We start from the raw sequence: 22,599 nt of genomic DNA, 5'->3' as shown, positions 1-22,599 counted from the left end.
TGGGAAATAAACTTTTTTGAATATCTGATGAAAGCCATGGGTTTCTACCAGGAAATTAAGACATGCACTAAATTTTGCAGAGTTTCAGAGTTCTCTGTGGCCCATCCCAGAAATGCCCTGTAAGAGGCTGGGACATTTATCCACCAGCTTCAGTTGGCATTTACATCACACTTTCAAGTTGCGTTGGGCTTGTACAGACTCGAGTAGACTTTCCTACTTTAGAGGATGCCTAAGGCTTAGAGAAGCCCCTGAGATAGGGAAACAGATAAATGCGTGGCTCACTCGAGGTGGGATCTGGCCGGCAGGAGTCAGAAAGGTCCAGGCAGAGGGAATGGGTACCCAAAGTGTCTGCTGTAGGGATCACATTGTGTATTTTGTATCCTGTTTCTTCCATAATATTACATTGTGAACATTTTCTGTATCATTAAATATTTTTCAAAACGGGTATCTTAATGACTGTACAATATTCCACAATATTGAATCCAATGTAATTGCTATACATAAAAATTACTGACATAATTATGCATCTCTAGTTACATCCCTAGGGAAAATTGACAAATAATTTTTTGTTATTGATGCATATTCCCAAGTTGTCCTCCAGAAAGTGACTATTTACCCTTTCACCAGCAGAATGAGTAGGTAAGTTTTAACATAGCTCATCGTTCCTTCATACAAGTATTTAATGAGTACTTGCAATTACCAGGTACATAAGTTTAATAGAAAATGTAATTTGCATTTTAAAATTGAAAGTAATCAATTTTTCATCTATTGACTAGAAAATTTTCATGACCTGTCGTTAGTGTTTTTCTTCGGTGTTATCTCCTAATTTACTTAATTCGTATTAGCTGTATTTTATAGAATGTAAAATAAGTAGAGATTAAGTCATCCTGGGATCATTCTTGACTTCAGTGGAAGTGCCTGCCACTAATTCATCATTATGATGTTTGCTGTTGACTTCATTTTGGACATGCAGTAGCCAGTTGGCACGTTACATTTAACTATAGCATTTCTGACTCTAAGGGAGATCCTGAAGCTCCTTAATGGAGTAATTTGGTTGTGGCAAAAATGTGAATCTTGGATGTGGGTGCTCATGAGAGAGTTGAATACTTGGTTTGTTGTTCACTTATAACCTAAAAAATGGGAACCAAGAAAAGGAAAGCCAGATGTCTATCCAAATTGCTTCACGTTCATGACTGCTTGGATTTACCCTCTGAATGTTACTATTCAAATGTATTCTTTTATTTCTTACTAGCAGTTTAGCAAAATGCCCTTTGGGTAAAGATATTTAAAGTTTTAAGGTATTTTTCTTAACATTTGTATAAGACTTCTGCACTCATTATCCATCCCAAAAAAGATTTAATGTTCACATACTTAAATTATCTTTTCTATTTCTTCCAGTTCTTTTAAGCATAAACAATTTAACAAACTTACTTAAAACTATTTTGTAATAAATTCGTCTAGGTTTTACACTGTAATGAAAAAAAACCTTATTTTTCTAACAAAGATTGTTTTCTATCACTAGAAGTTATTTTCTTATGGAAAGACTGAGTTATTTGCTCGTCTTTCATCCACAATTCCAGAAGGGTGAAGTCAGTCAAGGCTCTAAGGTTGTAGAAGTTGAGTCTGTTCAGGGAAGTAGCCCTTCAACACATACCGCTTTCAAAATGATGGCAGCCTCTTTATCAAGCCCAGTGGATTTGGATGGGTAATCCCAGAGCAGCAGCCCCTGAATTGGAAGAACCCTGCTTCGCTTTTAGGACACCCTACTACTCATGACTCAGCTCTGAAGAGGATGTGGTTGGTGAAGTTTCCTGTTTCTAGTGGTCACAGGTTCACATGGCCACCCCTTTTGTGGGCCTGGTGGCAACAAAAATAGGGACGACTGACTCCAAGGACTGGTATTTGGATCAATAGCCACACTTATCTGAGGAAACCCCACTAGCATGAGGAAACCCCAATAGCACCAGTCTCACCCAGTACAAATGACGACGTGAAATATATTGGCCTGAGACATTCCCAGGTCACCAAGGAATCACTTTGGGAACTTAAAAAACTTAATTCTGTACATTAAAAAATTCTGAATACAGTTCATTTTTTTCCTTAACATTATTTATGGTAGTACCTCTGCTATAGACCAATTCCTTAGTTTGCTTTAAGTGATTAATATTAAAGGCAGCATAGAAAATACACATATTCCACAACTTTTCTAGCCCTATTGTTTCCCAAAGTAACTATAATTTCTGCTTTTAATATTGGTTATCGATTACAGACTGTGTATTTCAAAACTGCTGAAGATTGATAATGCTAATCTTTTACTACAGTTAAAACCTCCAATGGAACCTGCAGTCCAGGTTCAAGAATAGCCCATTTGAATGAGAAATTATAAAATAAAGGCCTTGCCTCATATGCCAACTTACAGTCAGAGCAAGTTTTGAAACATTTTAGTTTGCTATTTATTATGGCATATTGCTATAGTTTAAATTTCTGGCAATAACGTTCCTTAAGCTACAGAAACTTGTATCTGTCAACAAAATGAATAAAGCTACAATTTGGATATGGTGAACATTTAATAGTCTGCAGGTACTAAAGGCTTAATATCTAAAACTGGAGGTAAAAAAAAAAAAACAGGATTCAATTGTTTTCCAAAAGCACTGTTTTTATTGATGGAGTTCTGTCCTCTTCAGTGGCAAGAGGAGTGGGAGAGGTGGCTTTTCAATCCAGGGGCCTCCGTAATGTCGGTCTGTTGTTACCAGGCAGCGGCGTCATGGATTCGGTGAACTAACCACAATGTTTAGTCTCTCTCTGCTAGAGCAACAAGGTGAGCATCAATCTCTGCTTCTGTGAGAATCCTAGAAGGCAGAGAGAAAAAACCCACAAGTACTGACTTTTTGAAAACTTTTCATTATGCAAAATTCCAAACACATACAAAAGTAAAGCAGAGAGTAATGAACTCATATACCTAACACCCAACTTCGACAATTACCAATTTATAGCTAGTCTTAAAAAAAAATCTATACAGCTACCCTTTAGATTATTTTGAAGGAATTCCCAGATTACGTATCAACTTTATCTACACACAAAAATGTTTATTTGACATCAAATCTAGAATTTGGTCTTTTGAAAACAAGACCCTTTAAGGTGTAGCTATGATAGAAAATATTTAAATATAAAGCTAAACTACACAAAAGGTATTCTATTTTAGCTCTTAAGTCAAAATGCCTTTTTAGCTAGTATAACTTAAGTTTATATCAGCTGGGAGATAAGAAGGCATTCCATGGTGAACATATGGTATTTTCTAAATGAGGTTTGCTTGAAGAAATCAACTGCTTTACAACCTTTATAATGTGGCCCTATTATTGCTGGACTTCTAAAAACTGAAATTTATCAAAGTGACATTTTTTACTGCAAATTGGAGAAATGTAAGTAGTTTCTATAGTTGTTGATGCTTATGTTGTATAGTCTAGTTATTAAGCATACTATCACAGAATTTATAAATGATACATGGCTTTTTGAAGACACAGGATCTTTGGTTTCTTATCTATTTAACTAACAGATGAAAATAAAAATTTTAAAGGTTATAGGAGGGTCTTAGAATAGAAAAAGACAATAAGAACTAATTGCAGGTCCTTTAGAGATTTGTAAATTGCTCCTGCTGGAATTTTACTCCTTAAAAAAAAAAAAGGACAACTTTTTCCTACAGGAAAAAAAAGTTAGTGAATAGATTTCGATTTTTTTTTTTTAATTTCTACGAATTTTTCTTAAACTGTTTATGTTTATATCACTTAGCTGCAGGCAACAAAAAGAAATTAGAAAAAACAATGTATACTAACAAAAACTCTCCCAAGACCAGTTAAGCTTAGTTTGCAACCTTTTTTTCCATCCCTAACCATGACCAGTGTCCTTGTAACTGTGACCTAAGAGTAAATACACATAATAGTTAATATGCCTTCTGGCAGTTCCTTGCATCTGTGGATTTATCTGAAGTATTTTCCACTATTGACAAAAGCATCCAGGTTCATGGTAAATAACCTCATAGGACTGCTGGATTAAGTGAACTGACACATGTTAAACACCCAGTATAGATTTGACTCAGGAAGCTGTAAGGTTGATTTGTGATAGTCACTTAGTGAGTAAAAACAGACAGATACCCAGCATTTGCAATCCAATTTTCTGTCTTCAAAGTTAGGGCTTCCAAAGACCTCCAGACAGGGTCTGATGTATATCAGTATTTCATATTGCTCTTCAAAGCTCCACTTAAATAAGCACTAAATAATCAAAGCTCTACCTGAAAAACGAAAACTTTGAGAGTTGATTTTCTATTGGTTTTAAGCTAAAAAAAAAAGACTTATGCTTACTTTACTCCTTACATAAAGGAGGTTATTTTATGTCATCTCTGGTACTATGTATAAAATCACTCTGAAATGAGAAAGAAAAAGCAGTGATATCTGTCTTAAAGAGACATCTAGTAAGTTTTAAAACAGATCTCTCAGGTACTGAAAAAAACCCCTATAATTATAGTTCAAGAAAAAATTATGTTTGGTCTGGAGTTATAAGACAAATGGACCCCAACACCTCCGCCTTCCTAGGCTGAGATTTATTACTTGGAAAACTTCTTTAAGTACTTGGCTAACAATATAACTCACCTGAATTTAGGATTTTCGACTGTAACTACTCCAACTTCTATTTCTGAAGGTTTGAAATCAATCGATAGAACAGTAGACAGGCATGTAATAGCAGTCTGAAAAAAATTATCAACATTAAAATATAGTATTTTTCAGAGATTCCAAGATTTTCTCATTCTAAGCTTATTCAAATAATGAGTTAACCATAAGCTATTTGTTTTTGCTCCATGTTTCAGTTCTATAGCCACAAGTTACTTACAGATTGCTTAACTCTAATATGTCACTCGCCAATGACAAGAAACTTTTTTCTACCACTCCGGCTATAAATCAAAATGGGCCATCAAACAAAATACGAAGGTTTACACAAGTGTTATGTGGTTGATGACCACTACATGCCAGGCACTTATCACTTAGGGTGAGATGAGGAGAGGATAAAGATGAATAATATAGTCTTCTTTCAATGAATTTACAGTAATAACAATTTAAGAATGTTTTAAGTGCTTTTGTATCTGATGTGATTAATGACGTTATGAATTGCAATTAAAAAAAAAAACCTTTAAGAGACATTTAAACAGGGCATAGTACCTCCTAGATGAGAACTAGCTTTATATCTCCTATTAGTACAAATAATCTGCCAACCAAACAAAAGTATTAGATGGCAATTTTTCCTTTGTCATCTGTCAGAATCATGCTGTCTTTAAAATGGCTGTATCCCAGACCCTTATTCCAAAATCTACTAAAATTTTTGTTTCTAACTGCTTGGCAGTAAATAAGAGGCTTCTTTAGTCTAATGTTAGTAAATATTTGTATAATAATTTTGGCTTCTACTATCAATTTAAAAGTTCCCAATCATAATGAATAATCAATCCCCTCAGGAACCCTGCACAAAGCTATCTCTATATTTACATCCCAGATATAATTTCTCTGCCAAGTCATCCTGTGAGCATGTTCTTTTAGTAGGAAGATATTTCCTCCCCTAACAATTTGGTGTGGGACCATAGGAGCAACATAACTGACACAACTTTTTCACTTTTGCTACTGGGAAGCGTTAAGCCTAATTTGAGTCATAACTATGTAGGTCTTTGGGCCAGGTCTTGGTTCCTATTCTTAGTTAAATTTTCCCATTTTAAATGTGTTTTGTTGAAAGCAACTTCAAATACATTATAAATTGAGATCAGGAATTCAGTGAATAAAAGCAGTCCTCACTGTTCCTATGTCAGCTGAATAATAGCAATTTTACTATTAAGCTGACAAACTTGGATCTCATGATAAAACCCAGAAAGGGCCTTTATAGATTACCAGTTATGCAATAATCTTCACTATTCTATACAGTAGGGATCCCAAACCCCTGGGCCACAAACTGGTACTGGTCTGTGGCCTGTTAGGAACCGGGCCACATAGCAGGAGGTATGCAGTGGGCCAGCAGGTGAAGCTTCATCTGTATTTGCAGCCGCTCCCCAGGGCTAGCATCACCGCCTCAGCTCTACCTCAGATCATCAGGCATTAGATTCTCATAGGAACACCTGCCAAAAAGGTTGGAGACCGCTGCTATACAGTATATAAAAAAAATTCAGCTTCTTTTAGCTAACTTACTTCCACTGTCTGCTCAAATGTCCAATCAAATTTCTTCTTCACTTTTTTTTCAAGAAAGCTGGTTGACTCGGTTTGTTTAACTCCTGCTGCAGTGGCTTTAAACCCACAGTAGTAACCTGCAGGATCACACTTGTACACCTGAGGGCCTTGTTCTTCATCTATACCAATTAAAATCATACCTAAAAAGAAAGACAGACCCTCATTAAATACCTTATACCTTTACACAACAAATTTCTTGTGTTGTCACACAGCTTTTGTTAATCATTACTCTGGCCATCCATTTTAAATGTGTTTTGCTTTAAGAAAACTGTAAACAAAATATAGATTACCACAGATAAATTAGGTAACAGAGAAATTTATTTTCACAAAAGGTTTTATCACAGATTTTCAGAAGGTTCAAATTATCACAAATGTAATTTACAACTTTTTGAATTCTTGCTATTACTCAAAGCATGCTCTTTTGAACTCTAATCCTTCAAGATGTTACTTGGCCAAATAAATTTGGAAAATATACTTTTCATATAATTCTTTTAGAGAAAATAATATACGATAGCATATTTAACATACTTAAGCTTAGCAGTTTTTAAATTGACTTGACAAATACTTTTTCCTTTTTTTTTTTTTAAAGTTTAAGAACTACCTATTAAGGTTCCAGGGAACTAAAAGTATATGGAACACACCTTGGGAATGTTGGTGTAAAGAGAAATACACGTAGGGGCTACTTGCCCACCTCTACACTGCCCGTCTTTGTTACTACTGGTATACATTTCCCTAGCAATCAGTATGAACCAAATCCTAAATTCTTTACACATCAATTTATTATTACAAATCTAATCGTTATTAGAATGACATAATTAAAATAGCCACCAAAACCAAACTTCTACTTGGCAGAGCAGGTAACAAAGTATTTAAAGAATGATCTGACTACTGCTTTCTTATATTCTAGATTTCGACATCTTTTTTATAGTGTCTTCTAAGATTCAGTAGGAACTATTTTATTTACATTTATAGATGTTTTAGAGAGTCTACTAATGAGGAATTTTCAATCTTATTGACAAACACTATGACAGTGATCAGATGTCTGCTTTATTCCATTATTATGTCACCCTGTTTAATTTTTTTTTTTACATTTTATACTTGATATATACAAAGCATAAGGGCAATACAAAAGAGGGATCCAGTTACTGCTTGGGGGAAACAAGAAACACTTCTCTACTCCAGGGTCTTGCAAGATGAGCAGGCTTTAACAATAAGGACATAAAAGGCAATCAAGGCAAAAGGAATGAGATATGAAAGGTGAGGATACACCCAGGAAATGACAAATGATCTGTGTATTACAGAGGCTTCAGATGAGGAAGGAAAGCAGTACAGGAAAGAGGCTACTTGTGAATAAACTGCAAGGGGTCTTACACATCATATTAAGGAGTTTGGAATTTACATTATAGCCAATGAGGGATCAGTTTTTCCAAGAATGCAAAAACCAAAATTTGATTTTAGAATAACTCATGCAACAAAATGAAAGACAGACTAGGAAAGAGAAGGGATAGAAGAGACAGGTAAATTTAGTGGCAAAGGCAAGAAATGATGAAAAAGTGACAGAGGAGATGGAGCAGAACAGACAGTCTGAGGTAAAGCTTGATGACTAATCAGATGACCAGGAAAAGTGGGGTAGGGGCAGAATAAAGAAGTAGAAGATGAAACTTGGAAAACAGCAATGACTTCAACTTTGAATTCCTGTGGGACATGGATAAAGGGACTGGGCTAAAGCTAACATGGGAGTGATTGGCATATAGGTTGTAAATGAAACCATGCAATTGGGTGAGATCATCCAGACAAAATAAAGAGGGAGAGAAGGACCAAGGAGAGAAACCAGGTAGGCAACAACATTCAGGAACAAGCAGAAGAGGATGAACTAAGGAAACGAAGAGGAAAATAGAGTATTTCTAAAGAAATCAAGGGAGAAGTTTTAAGTGAGAGGTCAAGAAACAGGATTAGATACCAAAGAGAAATCATTACATTGACTGCTTTAATTCTCGTAAGTGAATGTGTTGAATTTTTCATGGTAATTTATTATATTAAATCTAAATCGGTAAATCTTATATCTCTCCCAATAAAATTTTGTTTTTTAAAAGAGAAACGTATTCTAAAAATATGAATCACAGGCATACGTGTGTGATTCTGATTTTTTAGGATGGTCAAAAGAAACAGGTGCATTGCTAAGATGCCTAATTTAAGTATTTCCATCAAACTAGCCATCTGGAATTGCTGTAGAACCTCCATTAGAACAGCCTAATGTAACTTGGCTATTTTAAATCACACATGCTAAATAGAAATATTTTGATAAAAAGTCTAACAGCCATCTAAAGCTTATAGATAATACCTTAAATACTGTTGTGAAACCTGTCCTTCATTGCTGGTTTATTACAAAGATTTCCTCATCTTATATAATTTCCAAACCACATGTTCAGAACTGAGGTGTTACTGAAATAACTTTATTTATGAATGTTTTCTAAAAAAAATTTCTGATTCATCAATTATTCGGGAAGACTTCTTTAGCATACTTACAACAACCAAGAGGCCTCATTTCAGCATTCTGTGTGTAGACCTGAGAAATATCAGCAATTCTTTTACACAGCATGTCCACAGGAATCTCATAGCCATACTTGTATTTCCAATTAGCTGCCTCATAGCGTGCCCTCTGTACCTGGGATCTGCTGTCAGCTAAGAGCATAAATAAAAAGGTTTAGTTCTTTAGGAGGAAACAAGAAACTTACAAGCCAGAAAATTTTTCCATATACACATCTATCTCCATTATGACTTAAAGAAAGCAGTAGCCCACTACAGCTTTTTCTCCCACCAATGAAAAGTGAATGACTCAGCAACAAGCACATGACAAAAAAGAGAAAAAATTTAAAATGGAGTTTCATATACAGTACTGCCGTTTTATACTGAGCCCTTCATCAGCTGTTAAAATAGTTTCTATAAGTGTCTAATAATTCCCTAAAGAATAAGTTTTAAGGGGAGAGTATGATGTTTCTCTTGATTTTTTGTAAGCTTGAATTTTCCCTTGATTTCAGAAAATAGAAACCCAAAGCAATTTTTTATAATTCTCACCTGCTTCTAACTAGTGTATTATTATCAGGTTTGAGATATAATGACTGACACCCCCTTAAACTACTAACTACATCTGAAATAAATCATCTATGAGAAGGGCCTCAGCCCAGTTTCCCTAATAGGAGCATATACATCTAATTCTATTATACTCCTAATTAGAAAAAAAGCTCACAATACTCTGAAGATATTGATACTAGCTTTGGAAGACTGCGAATCTACTCACATCACCTGGAAAATCAGGCACTAAGGGAGCCTTTTAAAATTAATACAAAATTCAAAAGTAATTTGAAGAAAATAACAAATCTAAGTAGGCACTGAGTTAATTACCTGTCATTCCTGTCATCACACAGCCAATATTTTCGGTTATCTTGAATAAGTGAGTCACTGTGCTGGAATCCAATAATTTGTCCTGATGAACAAAATAAAATCAAGATAATTTTTAAAAAATCACAGCTGTGTAGTGATAAAAATACTGTGGAATTATAACAATATACTATATAATAAATGTCTTCATTTTATAGTTAAAACGAATATTTTAAAAGAGAGCAGTGACTGTTTTCCTTTTTAGATATGTTTCCTGTGGGCAACAACTACAGCTCACCAGAATATGTTTCAAGATCCCTGAAGACAAAAGACCAAAAAAACCCACTGTGCTTATTATAATCATATCACAAAGTTTAATATGTTAATTCTGTCTACTCAGGTAAACTGCCTACAGTTGCTCAATAAATACTTCTTGGCAGAGTCAAAACAAGAATGTTAACATATATAGATAATGTTTTTGTACAAACTTGTGAAAAATTCTAGCATTATATTCTGTAATAATTGGCTGGCTGTATGGGCAGTATTACTTACAGGTACTTTCTTCTGTGTGACAATTACTGCACAGTCTTTCCCTCTGACAGCTACTGATGTAAGGCCACCCTGGTTAATAGCCTTAAAAGCATATTCTGAAAATCAGAATAATTTATTTTTAAAAGGCAGAATAAATTATCATAGATTCATGCAATGAGATAATAAGCAGTCATTAAAAAGAACGAGTTAGAGCCAGAAAAGCTTGTAACAATGCTAAGTCAAAATAATAACACACCATAGTTAAACCAACTCCATTTCCTTGTATTTTAATTTTACTGAAATCATTTTCATCAGGCTCAAGTACCAAATTTCAAAAAAAGATTTCATTAACTTACATTAAATCTTTATCAATTATGTTTTATCATTTTAAAAGTTGGTTTTGTGGCCATTATATCTACCAAGTTAGGTTTTTCTGGGTCATATTTAGTTGCTCTAAATTTTTTCAAGATTTACTATTCCTGTTAACTTCTGGTCAATAACTAATTTGATCATATGCAGTTTTAACTGCTGTTAGGTTATTTTGCACTGTTTTCCCCCCACCAAGCTGAATTTTTCTAAATCATGTTTTTTGTATTTTTTATGTTACCTATAAAATAGGATTCTTTAGTTTGTCTATAACAAACTTCACCTTGTATACTTCTAGCTGCTGTCAAACCATTCCTTATGTTAAAACAGCTGGATCAAAGTGGTAGCATAAAAAACTACTCTGGCACCATGTAGTTTGGTTGATAGAGGAGAACTGCAGATGAGACTATTCCTTTTTATGTTATATATTTCTGTAATATTTCAATTTAACAAACATATTTCATAATTAGGAAAACAGCAAGAGAAATTAACATATGCTCATTGTAGGAAATGTGAAAAATATAGAAAATACAAGAGAAAAATTACTCATAACTCCAATTATTATCAACATTTTGACACATAATAGATGCTTTTAAAATTCTGTCAAGTATTACTCTGGGCACTAGGTCTGAGGCCTGGTCTCATGTGTTCAAAAAGCCACTGGTGATGAGGACCAGCTGAGGAAAATACTACCTACAACACTAAAGAATTTCCTTTAATAGGAGCTATAATAAAGATCCTTTTATCAAAGATTTCTAAATGGCTGTTTATTGAAGAGAGAACAAAAGAATAGAGTAAAAACTCTAGAAAAATCACCTTAATGGAAATCCTCAAATTAGTTTAGATATAACTGTCTAATTATAATATTTTACTATCCCATTACACTGCAAATTCAGTTCTGTTTCTCACGAGGCCAATAAAGCTCTACCAGATTACTCTTCCACAGATTAAAAACAAACAAACAAACTATAATCTCTAGAAAAAACAGTAACTATCTGAAGACACCAGAGAGTAGCCTAAAGTAGGCAGATTCTAGAGGGTGAGTCAATGTTTGGAAGAAGAGAATGGCATGGGATGAGTTTCCCATTTTCATGGCTTATTGCCTGAGTGCAGGCCTCAGTCAGGGCTAAACATCCATAGAAAACTCAGTCCTTTGGCCTGAAGAACTAGTGAGCAGTTTGAGGGTAACCACAGCTGCTGGAAAGTGAGGGAGAGAAAGGAGAGAGCCAGAGAGGGAGAGCCCCAATTTCTATATATAAATGTTGCCCAAATCTCTAGCCAATTCCATAACCACACATGCACAAGACCGGCTCCAGGCAGCCTAGCTAAGGATAAAAGAAAGTGAGATTTGAGCTGTGACCCAAATTAACTGCCTCCTAGAACAAATCAACACTCTTTGGAGGAATATGGCAGAATCCAGTCTTTACAACCTAACATTCACATATCCAGGATACAATCCAGACTTATTCAACATACCAAAAAAGAAAACAAACCAAAATAAACCAAAAAAAAAAAAAAAAAAAAAACAACCCAAAAAAACCAAACCAAACCAAAACCAGGAAAATGTGGTCCACATGCAAGAGACTAACCCTGAGATAACCCAGTTACTGTACTACAGGCAGTTATTAAAACTATGCTCAATGCCATAATGGAAAATAGTCTCAAAATGAAATGAAATAAGAAATTTCAGCAGAAGTACAAAAGAACCAAATATAAATTTTAAAATTGTGACAAATATTTGAAATAAAAAAATTCACCAAATGGACCTAACTGCAGAATGGAGATAATAAAGAGAAAATGGGTATAGAAATCAATCAATCAAATTAACAGATTAAAAAAGACAATGAGTCTGTGGGTCAATATCACATGGTATAATACATATATATACTGTATGTGTAACTGGAGTCCTATATGGAGAGAAAAGAATGAGGCAAAAAAGAATCCAAAGAAATGTGTAAAATATTTCAGACATGGCAAAAGACATAAAATATCAAACTGAAGATCCGGAAAACTCTAAATAGATAAATACAAATAAAACCACCCTAGGCTCACTATAGTCAAATTCCTAAAAGCCAAAAATAGGGAAATTTTTGAAAGCAGATAAAAAGAACAGATTCTATCTGAGAACAATGATTTTAATTCCAGACTTCACCTGAAGATAGTAAAACAGCATAAAAGTGTGAAAAGAAAAACCATCAATACGGAATTCTATAGCCAACAAAAATATCCTTCAATAATGAAGGTAAAGACATTTTCAAACCTGCAACAAGAAGTGCTAAACGAAGTTCTCGGGGCTAAAGGCAAAATGATACCAAATGAAAACTCCAATCTTTAGAAATGAAGAACATCAAAAATCGTAAATATAAAAGATGATTTAATCTCTTTAATTCTTTAAAAATACCTAACAAAAATTATAAGATTTGTGGTTTATAAAATATGTAAATATATCACCTATAAAAAGGAAAGGGTGTAAATATATTTATAAGGTTTCAAGGTTTACATTTTATGTGTAGTGATAAACAGTAACTCTAAGAAGCCTGGGAGAAGTTAAGCAGATATATTATAATTCTTAGAGCAACTACTAAAAAAATACAAAGAAGCAGCCAAAAAGCTAAGAGAATAAAATTCTAAAAAATATTCAAATAATCAAAAAAAAGAGGAGGTATAGGGGAACAGGCAAATAAAACAAATAATAAAATGATAAACTTAAATCAAACCATGTCAACAGCTGCATTAAATGTTAATGGACAAAATACTCCAATAAAAAGAGAATTGTCAGAACAGATAAACAAGATTTAAATATATGCTGTCTACCAGAGACAAACTAATAAATAGAAGAAAAAAGTATACCATATAAACAGTAAGCATCAGAAAGTTGGAGGGGCTATATATTAAGATATTAAATCAGACAAGGTAGACTCCAAGACAGAGTATCATTAGAGATAAAGAGGAACATTCCAAAATGGGAGAAGAATCAGTTCAAAAGACATAACAATCGTAAATGTATATGTACCTTATAAGAGTTCTTCAAAATACATGAAAAGAAAACTGATAAAATTTAAAAGAGAATGGCAGATCCCACCCATTTAAAGATTTTAACACTGCCACTCAGCAACTACTAGATACAGACACACACAAAAGTAGACATACATGATATGAACCAGACTATCGACCACCTTGACCTAGTTGATATTTCTAGACTACTGGGAACAACTAAAGAATATACATGCATGTTATAATATAAATGCACATGGTATATTTACTAAGATAGATCATATGTTAGGTGATAAAACAAGTCTTAATAAATTTTAAGGTACTGAAATCCCTAGGTATTTGAAAACTTAAAAGACATACTTCTAAATAAAACATGGGTCAAAGAAGTAATCATGAGTAAAATTTTTTTAAAATATTATGAACTAAATGGTAATAAAAATATAACAAAATTTGTAGGATACAGATAAAAGTGTTCAGACGGGATTTTATTGTTCACACCTTTGTGTAATCCCCTACCCTTGAGTGTGTGGGCAGGACCTGTAACTTGCTTCTAACAAACTGAATATCACCAAAGTGACAGGATGTCTCACTCCTGATTACATTATATGAGACTGTTTGCCAGCACACTTGCTCCAGATACTGTTCTTGCTGGCTTAGTAAATAGGTATATGGCAAGGAATCACGGTGACCTGTGTGGATAGCCAGTAAATAGCTGGGGCCCTCAGTCCTACACTGCAAGGAAATGGATTCTGCCAGCAACCTCAGTTGGAAGCAGATTCTTCTCAGTTGGGCCTCAAGATAAGAACAGGGCTTGGATGACACCATGACTGCAGCCTTGCAAGATCATAAGCAGAGGACCCAGCTAAGTGTTCCCGGACTACTCCTAACCTAAAGAAACTGTGAGATAATAAGTGCGTTAAGTTGCTAAGTTTGTACTAATTTTTATTGTATGTAATACAATAGTCTTAATTATTTATATTAGAAAAGGTCTAAAAAAAATCAATGACTTGTTTCCAGGAATAAAAGAGGGGTTATCACTATAGATATTGCAGAGGTAAGAAACAATCACTTCTATACAGCTGATTCTAATATCTGGGTCACGACACTTCATCTGGCCTAATTTCAGTACATTTTCAACTGCTTGCTGTTATTACCCAATTGCTCAGAACACAATTTTGGCCTAAAAAAATATTCCATCTATGGCCACAGAGGGCTATTAGTTTGTAATACTTACCAACTATCCTCTTACGTTATCTTTTATATTTATATACCTTGATGTTCCCCATACTCATGTCTTTGCTTCTTCGTGTCCTGCCTGGATTGCCCTCTCATTTGTCTCCACCTAGCCAAAGATTGCCCTTCTCCCTCAAGCCTCTTCCATTTCCCAGGGACACTTTCTCTGATTGTCCCAGATGGGATTCTTCAACCCTTTCTCTGAATTCCTATAGCATTTCCTATTTCACCACTAATTTTAGAATTTTCAAGGGTGTATTTCCACCCTCCATATCCAGATTGGAGAATCAAAGAAAGTAGGAACCAAGGAAATTTAAAATTAAATTTGCAACCAGAAGATACTAAATCAAAGGCTGCTTATGGACCCAATCCAGCTAATTCAAATTGGCTTAGAATGCAGGGTTTTCTAGAAAGATTTTAATTGAAAAATAAAATAAAATCAGGATTCAGTTTTTCTTCGGGAAAAAAAATTCTGTTAACACCTCACCCTCATTTCCACATAGCAAAATCATCTATGACTGGCATGTGTTTTGCAGTTTTCCATAGTTCCCACCTCTCCCTGTCATATTTCACCTAGCCTGTTTCACTCATTTGCATTACTTATCTGGTCTGCTTAAATAATGCAAAATATAAAAGCCACAAAAGGTAGCACTACCCCCACTACATAAAAAAATTTTGTCTCACAAAATAAATATTTTACATTTAAAAAATGCTTCTCAATAGAGAATGCACCTGTGAATTTGCCAGGATTCATTAAAGAAATCTGCTTCATCTCTCCCTCTCTATATAGACTAGTGCTGTCCAATAGAACTTTCTGTGATGATGGCAAATGTTCTATATTTGCACTGTCCAATATCATAGCCATTAGCTACATGTGGCTACTGAGTACCTGAAATGTAGCTAATAAAACTAAGGAACTGAATTTTAATTTAACTTCTTAGTGAAGAATATCATTCCTAGTATTTATCTACTTCTCTGAACTTCTTCTCAGTCTCTTTTACTGCTTTCACCTCTTCAGCTAGACTCCTTAATACTGCCGGGATTCCACCATTTCTCCCTATCCCTGGATGATTTTATCTTACATTATCACAACTAACTCTGTCATCTTTGGCTCTGAACCCATACTTGGAAATGCCTATTTCACGCACAGGCATGTACGAAAATAAATCTCTTCTCTATAAACCTGCTACTTTCTTATAGTCTCTATCTCAAATAATGGTATTATTAACTACTCAGTTTTTCAAGCTACAAACCCAAGCAACATCCTTGATTCTTCACCTCGTCTCTCTCAAATGTCCACTTTTATATCTAGGATTTGCTTTAGAATACTTTACCAGAGATGGGGAAAGTGTTTGGGAAAGGGGATAAAGAGAAAACAAGATCCAAAAAATGTTGATAATTGATGAAGCTGGGTGAAAGGTATGAGGGTCATTGTACTATTCTACCTACTTTCATTTGATTGAAATGTTCAATAATAAAATATATAAAATTAAAATAAACTCGAATCTCTTCTTCTCCACCTTTATCAATACCTTAGTTCACTCATTAGGGTTTCTATGGATTAGAGAATAAGTCTCTCTTAGTCTTCCTGCCATCTTACTTAACCTTATCATTCTTAAAGGCTTCTGCCACCTATGCCCAAAATCCACGGGGTAAAGTCCAAACCCTAGCATGGTACTCAAATCTCTTTAAAATTTTGCTGCAATCTACTACTCTTCCAGTTGTTACTGTCTATGTTCCAGTCACACTCACCGACTGACCTATGCGCCACCCCCAAATTTCCTTATCTAATCTCTATCTAGATTAATTCATCTCTTTTGAGGACACTTTCCTGGCTCTCCCTGGTAGTGTCACTTTCCACAGTACCCTTCCCTGTACTGTTATTATAGTACTAGCCATGCTGCAGTGTAGTTTGTTGTTTTCAATAAAAATTTTTATAAATGAATCCCCATTATAACACTATCACCATAAAATATTTTGTAATAACTTCCAGAAAAATGGAAAGTGCCAGAATAAAGGATGTAGAGACAACTTAATAACTAAAGATGCTGTAGGGTAAAAAGTGATATCATGGTTTATAGCAGAGGTGAGCATGAAGGCCAATTAACAAAAAACAGAATAGTTTGTGGGCAGCATTTATTTTTCAATTCCAGAATTCAAATGTTGCAAATAATTAAACACTTCATCACTGAAGATTTTGGGGTTCTTTTCATGGATAAAATTTCAGAAATTTACAAAACTAGCAAACACTATTATATTAATATCAGTAATCTGTTCTCGAATGTCCAAGATTATGTGGGAAAATAACTGACTGCCTATTTCCCATCTTTTAAATGGGAGAAATTATAATGCACTACACCTAACGCAAAGCCCATGATTTCTTAAACTGTAACTTAAATACATAGTAAAATATGTACCTATACATTAAGTATTTGGTTGAACCATATGAAACTGCCATTTTTATAGGTGAAAATCAGCAGTTTCACATGATTCAACCTAACAACAAACCATCAGATTAGAATGTAAATTGCTTCCCTGATCACAAAATAGTTAATAAACAGTAATTTCGTATAGAGACCTCTTTTCCACAGTAACCTCTTATTCATTTCACTTCCTTCCCTACAAATTTCTTCAACACTTTCCCAAATTTTCTGGGACTTGTTAGTAAAATACTAGGAAAAAAAAACAGGAGCTAAATATAAAAGGTACTGTGACAAATGTTCAGGACAAGCACACAATGCCAGACAACGGTTCACAGTATGACCTGCTCAGTGATATTAACAGTAGGAGAAGATGCACATTCCCTTTACGGATGCTCATCAGCTTTGTAAAGCATCTACAAGTGATTCTGAGGTTCTGCCAATTATAGGAATGTAATTCAAGATTTTCCCATAATTTTGTTTAAAATGCTATACTAAGTTTGGGAGACAAACATAACTCCCCCCCGCCCCCCAAATAAACATGGGCTGGAAAAATAAAAATGAATTGGGAGATCCGTACATTCTATGAAATTTCGTTATCAAAAAAACAAGAGATGTTCTACTGGGGTGAGGGAGGTATTCTACAGGATATGTCTTATATTCAATTTCAATGCTGTGACTAGAAACTTTTTTCATATTGAGATTTTTTTGAAGTTGTTCACTCTGTCTTTCCCTAACCTTGTAACCTAAATGGGAAGTGTGTCTCATTTCATAGTGCCTCCAAATATTACTCTTTAAAACAGTGATCTTCAAGAGGGTGGGGTCATTAGAAATCTTGACACTAGTGAGAGGGGGAATATGAAGTTTGCAAACATAGCAGTGTTTGACTGTATTATGTTTCTGTGTAATTATAATATGTATTTATGTATATATACATATATGTGGATGCATGTGTAACACATTTAATTTCAAATCAGATTCAAGGATGGCATGGGAAGTCCAGGTTGAGAAACACTACTTTAGATCAAGAATATTTTTTTTTAACAGCAAAAAAGGCAAACGGTCCTTCTCAGTCCATTTATTTGTGAAACTCCTGATTCCATTTTTATTGGCTACTTGTTTCTTCCCAACAGCATCCTTCACAGAAACATTTATTGAGCACTTACTATGGTGGTAGACATAATTCTAAGTACTTTACACCTATTAACTCATTAAATCCTTAGAGCCCTATAAGGTAGGTGGAATTATTATCTCTATTTTACATATAAAGTTCTCATAGTGTGGAGCAAGGACTCAAACCCAGGAATCCTCGCTTCAATATACAATGCCACTTCTAGATTAGAAGACTCTTCAGTCTGTCAACCCCAGTCCATTTCTTTCCTGTTCCTTTTCAGTATGCTCCCCTCTTAGAAGCAACCAGGCAGTGTTCACATCCACTGGGCAGGCGCATTCAAGTGACTGCTCCTCTCCTCTCTTGCCAGACCTATCCAGCAAAGGATTAGCAAACAGTAGAAGGGGGATTTAAAGTAGCCAGGCTTATCTGCTCCACTTGGGACTTAGTTTCCCCATTAATAAGTTGGGGAATTCCTGAAATTAGATTTTAAAGATAGATGCTCTCTATATAGCTCTACAGTTTTTCTTCACGTGCACATACACCTCTTGAAAACATACAAATATTAACAGAAAATTTCCAGTAGTTACCAAAACCCTTTTCCAAAATCTTTCTCCCTACTTCCTGGAAGCAAACACTGTAATAGTTTGTTCATAATTATGGTTAGCATTGTAACTCTAAATTTATACTTCTATTTTTTATCAATTTTAGACTAGTTATTTTTTAGTCTCAACTATAGAAGATGAGGAACATACCTTTCCAATGATTTTTCCTTCCCTTGTTATCTCCCCATTTTTGTTATTTTTCCACTGTCAAGGTTAACAGTTTTCATGTTATAATTTTTATATGCTTTATAATCCTGTCGGGCAGATTCTAAAGTTTATAAACTAATAAATGGCATTTCGATATTATAATAATGTACTTATATTTCACTAGAGAACCAAACACAGATGGACTACAAAAAGGGAAATATTCCAGGTTTACAGAGCTGCTAATCTAAGACCAAAAAAAATGAGCCGAAGAATCAAACAGGCATCTAATAATATTTACTGAGCACTTAATATTGTGCTAAACACTCTATATACATCACCTATTTAATCCTCAAAACAAGCACATAAGGAATTATTAGCCCAACTTTGCAAATAGAAACTAAAGCTAAAGTTTTATCACTTGGTTGGCTACTATGGAGCAGAGCAGAGATGTGAATCCAGGTTATGTTTCCAGGGTCTGACCTCCTCACCGCTGTAGTGCTTGCTCATACTGTTATTCTTTCACTTTCTTTTTCCTAGCAATGTCTAATTGGTGCCCTTAATAGCAAAGGGAGTGCGTTATTCAACAAGGCAGAGCTTAAAATCATTCTGTCTAGATATTAAACTTGTTTTGAATGACATGTTCTATTATAAATCTTTTAAACTATTAAAATAACACTATATTCAGCCTTTGAGAAGCATTAAAGACTATCCTTTATGGCTGGATTTCATAAGACAGTATACAAAAGTAAAGTATAAGTCTAAGTGACTTTTCCTGTTCACATATTAAAAACCACAAAACAGAACATTCGAAGCAATAGTCCAATATACAAAAATTCTTTAAAACTCAGAAATGAAACTTTAAAAAATCTTTACCTCTATTTCTAAAGGCGAAGAGAACCTCATTTATAGGCCAACTCCCTCCTTATGATTTCCAAACACAAATGATTTTATTACTGTCCTCGCCAAGGCACTTAATGCTAAACTCTCTCAAAAATAATACCATTATGGGCCAGATGTAAATCAGGTTCTACTGCTAAATTCTCTATGGCAAGAGGTTAAGGGTCCGAGTTATAAGTATAACCTAAACCCTGAAACCATTTCGATCCAACAAAATGTATTGTTATGCTGAATTACTGATAACTAGTTTAGGGTTTATTTTCACTAAAATTGTTCTTCAGTAAACAGTTACCTCATCTGCAACTAATAACTAACTTTAAACAATAGGAGCATTCAAACAGATGTGGGTTAGGAGGATGCTAGTTTGAAGAGCGGCTCTAGAACTGTCAGTCACTCATTCTATCTACCAGTTTTCCAAAGATGTCCTGAACTCTGTAATACTTGTAATATGGCATTTTTTTTTCTTTCTAATAGTCTGTATATGTTATCTGTAATTCCTTTTATCCTGTGAGCTTCAGTATAGAAAAATGTGTACATTTTTGCCTTCCCTAGGACCAGCTCAGTGTCTGACACCTAAGAGGGTTCTGAGTGTCGGGCACACAGAGGGCTCTGAAAGCCCGCGTGGAATTAACCACAGGACAAGGAAGTCCCTGCTGCAAACAAAGGAAAGCGGAGTGAGGACGTTTTAATTGGGAGGTTATGGAACCAACTACCCTTCAGAGAAGTAGACACGTTGAGTCCACCCAGGCCGAAAATGAAACAAGTGAAGAAGCATCAGGAAGCTCGAAGTCAGGCATTACTGTCCCACCTTCCTTAACTCTTTATTGTGTCCAGGCGGTGTGGCCGCTCTCCCTAAAGAGCACAAGGACTTCAGCCTCCGGAACCCCGATCCCTGCCTCCAGACTGGGGTGAGACCACCACGGGACTCAACCCAGACTCGGCCCTTCTCCCGTCCCAACTCCGGCCACGCTTCAGCCCTGTACTAAAACTCCAGGCCGTACCATGACAGAGCAATTCGAGTGGACCAAAGGCGGCCTCGGTTCACTCACCTACTTGGTAGAGCCGGCCCTCGGGTGAAAAAATGGTAATGTGACGGTCAAAACCAGCGCTGGAACCACGGGACATGTTGGTACACCCAATACTTCAAGCACCGTCTCTGGGCCCCGTAGCTCCCGCACCAAGCGTACAAGCCCCTCCGGAAGTTGCAGCGACTGCTTCCGGTGCTCCGGCGCGTCGAACTCACGACTCCAGCGTCAGTTCGAGCGCGGAGAGAGCTCCGAGGCCCCGCCCCTCACGGGGGGTAGGGAGAGCGGCCATAAGGTCTTAGGTGTGCGCTTGCGCTAACCTCGGGTCGGAGCGGCTTCAAGATAACAGGTGAAACTCGGGGTGCGGGTGGTTTAGAGCTATCCGGAGAATGAAATGGCTACAGCAAGAACGAAAAAACTTCCTGGGGGCCCAGGGTAGTGATTTGCCTATCAGTCTGATCTAAATGGGTCGTGTTTTTCACAAGTTTCTCATTAGTGTTGGCACCTGTGTATCCAGCCTGTGTCTTTCTTTACCCTCCCACTTTCCTTCCTACTGCGGGGAGAAATGGATCGCTGCCGCTACGCCGTTAATTTTAGGTACAGAAGGGAGCGCGGTGTGGTAGCCAATGGAAAGAGCAAAATTTTCTTCTGGTCAGGCAAGATCTCCCTTTGGCCAGCAGCACCGACAGTTTTGTCTCAGAAGTGGAACCGAGGTTGAGATATAGGTGTAGGAGAGGAATTACAAGGTTAAGTACCCTTGATTGATGACGAACAAGAACGGAAGGGATAGGGCTCATAGCCAACTGGTGTTGGATGGACTAATGAGAGTAATTCCAAGCAGGCGAGGTAGCTCCTGGTGGTTTTTCGAATTGTAAAACCGTCTATTTAGACTTTACCCCAAGGCACACTCCTATTTAATGAACATAAAAGGCAAAACATATACTAAGATAGTGACCTCCCCTTCCCAATATAGTTTGTACACCAAGAAGGCTAGATATACCAGGTTTCTGGCACTTTAATGCCTGCTGTAATACTTAAGGATTGTTCTTTAATGTATTTTCTCCTAAACTCACTTTCCACTTAAAAAAAAAATTGTAAGAACCTCGAGTTTCTTCTCTAATTGCCTATGGGATATTTTTCACATTGAGACACATGGTACCTCAAAACCCAACATGTTTAAAACAGAACTTATCTCTTCCCTCCCAAGCCAATTCCTGCCCCTCATACCACACTTTCCGAGTCCTCAGCCAAAGCCTTACAGCAGTCTTCAGTTCTCCCAAACATCCTACTCTGTCCTCATATAATCCCGATCCTTCTTATTCTACACTCCTTTTTTGTTATATAATTCATAATTCTGTTCTCTGTTTATTGTCTCCTCTCCCCCAATCTAAGCTTCATGAAGGCAAGAATCTTTGTTTTCCTTAGCATAGCTCAGGAAACGAAAAATACCTAACATATATTAAGTGCTCAATAAATATTAATAGAATGAATGGGTCCCTTACAACACAGGGGTTAGGAGTGCATCCTTTTCTATTTAAACATGAATTTAAATACCATTTGTGAGTTACTACATATTTGACCTTTTGCAGCCTCCCTAAATCTGGATTCCCTTATCTGTCAAATTTGGATAAGATCCAC

General features: G+C 35.7%; 1 protein-coding gene across 1 annotated transcript; it reads right to left on the bottom strand.

Annotated features, from left to right (window-relative positions):
- Positions 1 to 2,635: 2,635 nt before the first annotated feature.
- PSMA6 (proteasome 20S subunit alpha 6) lies at positions 2,636 to 21,183 on the bottom strand. Its single transcript, XM_039885666.1, has 7 exons — positions 20,986 to 21,183; positions 10,185 to 10,279; positions 9,657 to 9,738; positions 8,781 to 8,936; positions 6,216 to 6,394; positions 4,644 to 4,738; positions 2,636 to 2,849 (listed from the first exon to the last, which is right to left on the bottom strand). Exons 1-7 carry the CDS (start codon positions 21,059 to 21,061, stop codon positions 2,792 to 2,794), a joined length of 741 nt encoding a protein of 246 aa, XP_039741600.1. The 5' UTR covers positions 21,062 to 21,183; the 3' UTR covers positions 2,636 to 2,791.
- Between the last annotated feature and the right edge of the window lie 1,416 nt (positions 21,184 to 22,599).

The sequence above is a fragment of the Pteropus medius genome, unplaced genomic scaffold (genome assembly GCF_902729225.1).
Source record: "Pteropus medius unplaced genomic scaffold, Ma_sr-lr_union100, whole genome shotgun sequence".
NCBI classification, from domain to species: Eukaryota; Metazoa; Chordata; class Mammalia; order Chiroptera; family Pteropodidae; genus Pteropus; species Pteropus medius.
The sequence above is the reverse complement of the archived record's forward strand: the minus strand, read 5'-3'. Positions and strand labels throughout refer to the sequence as shown.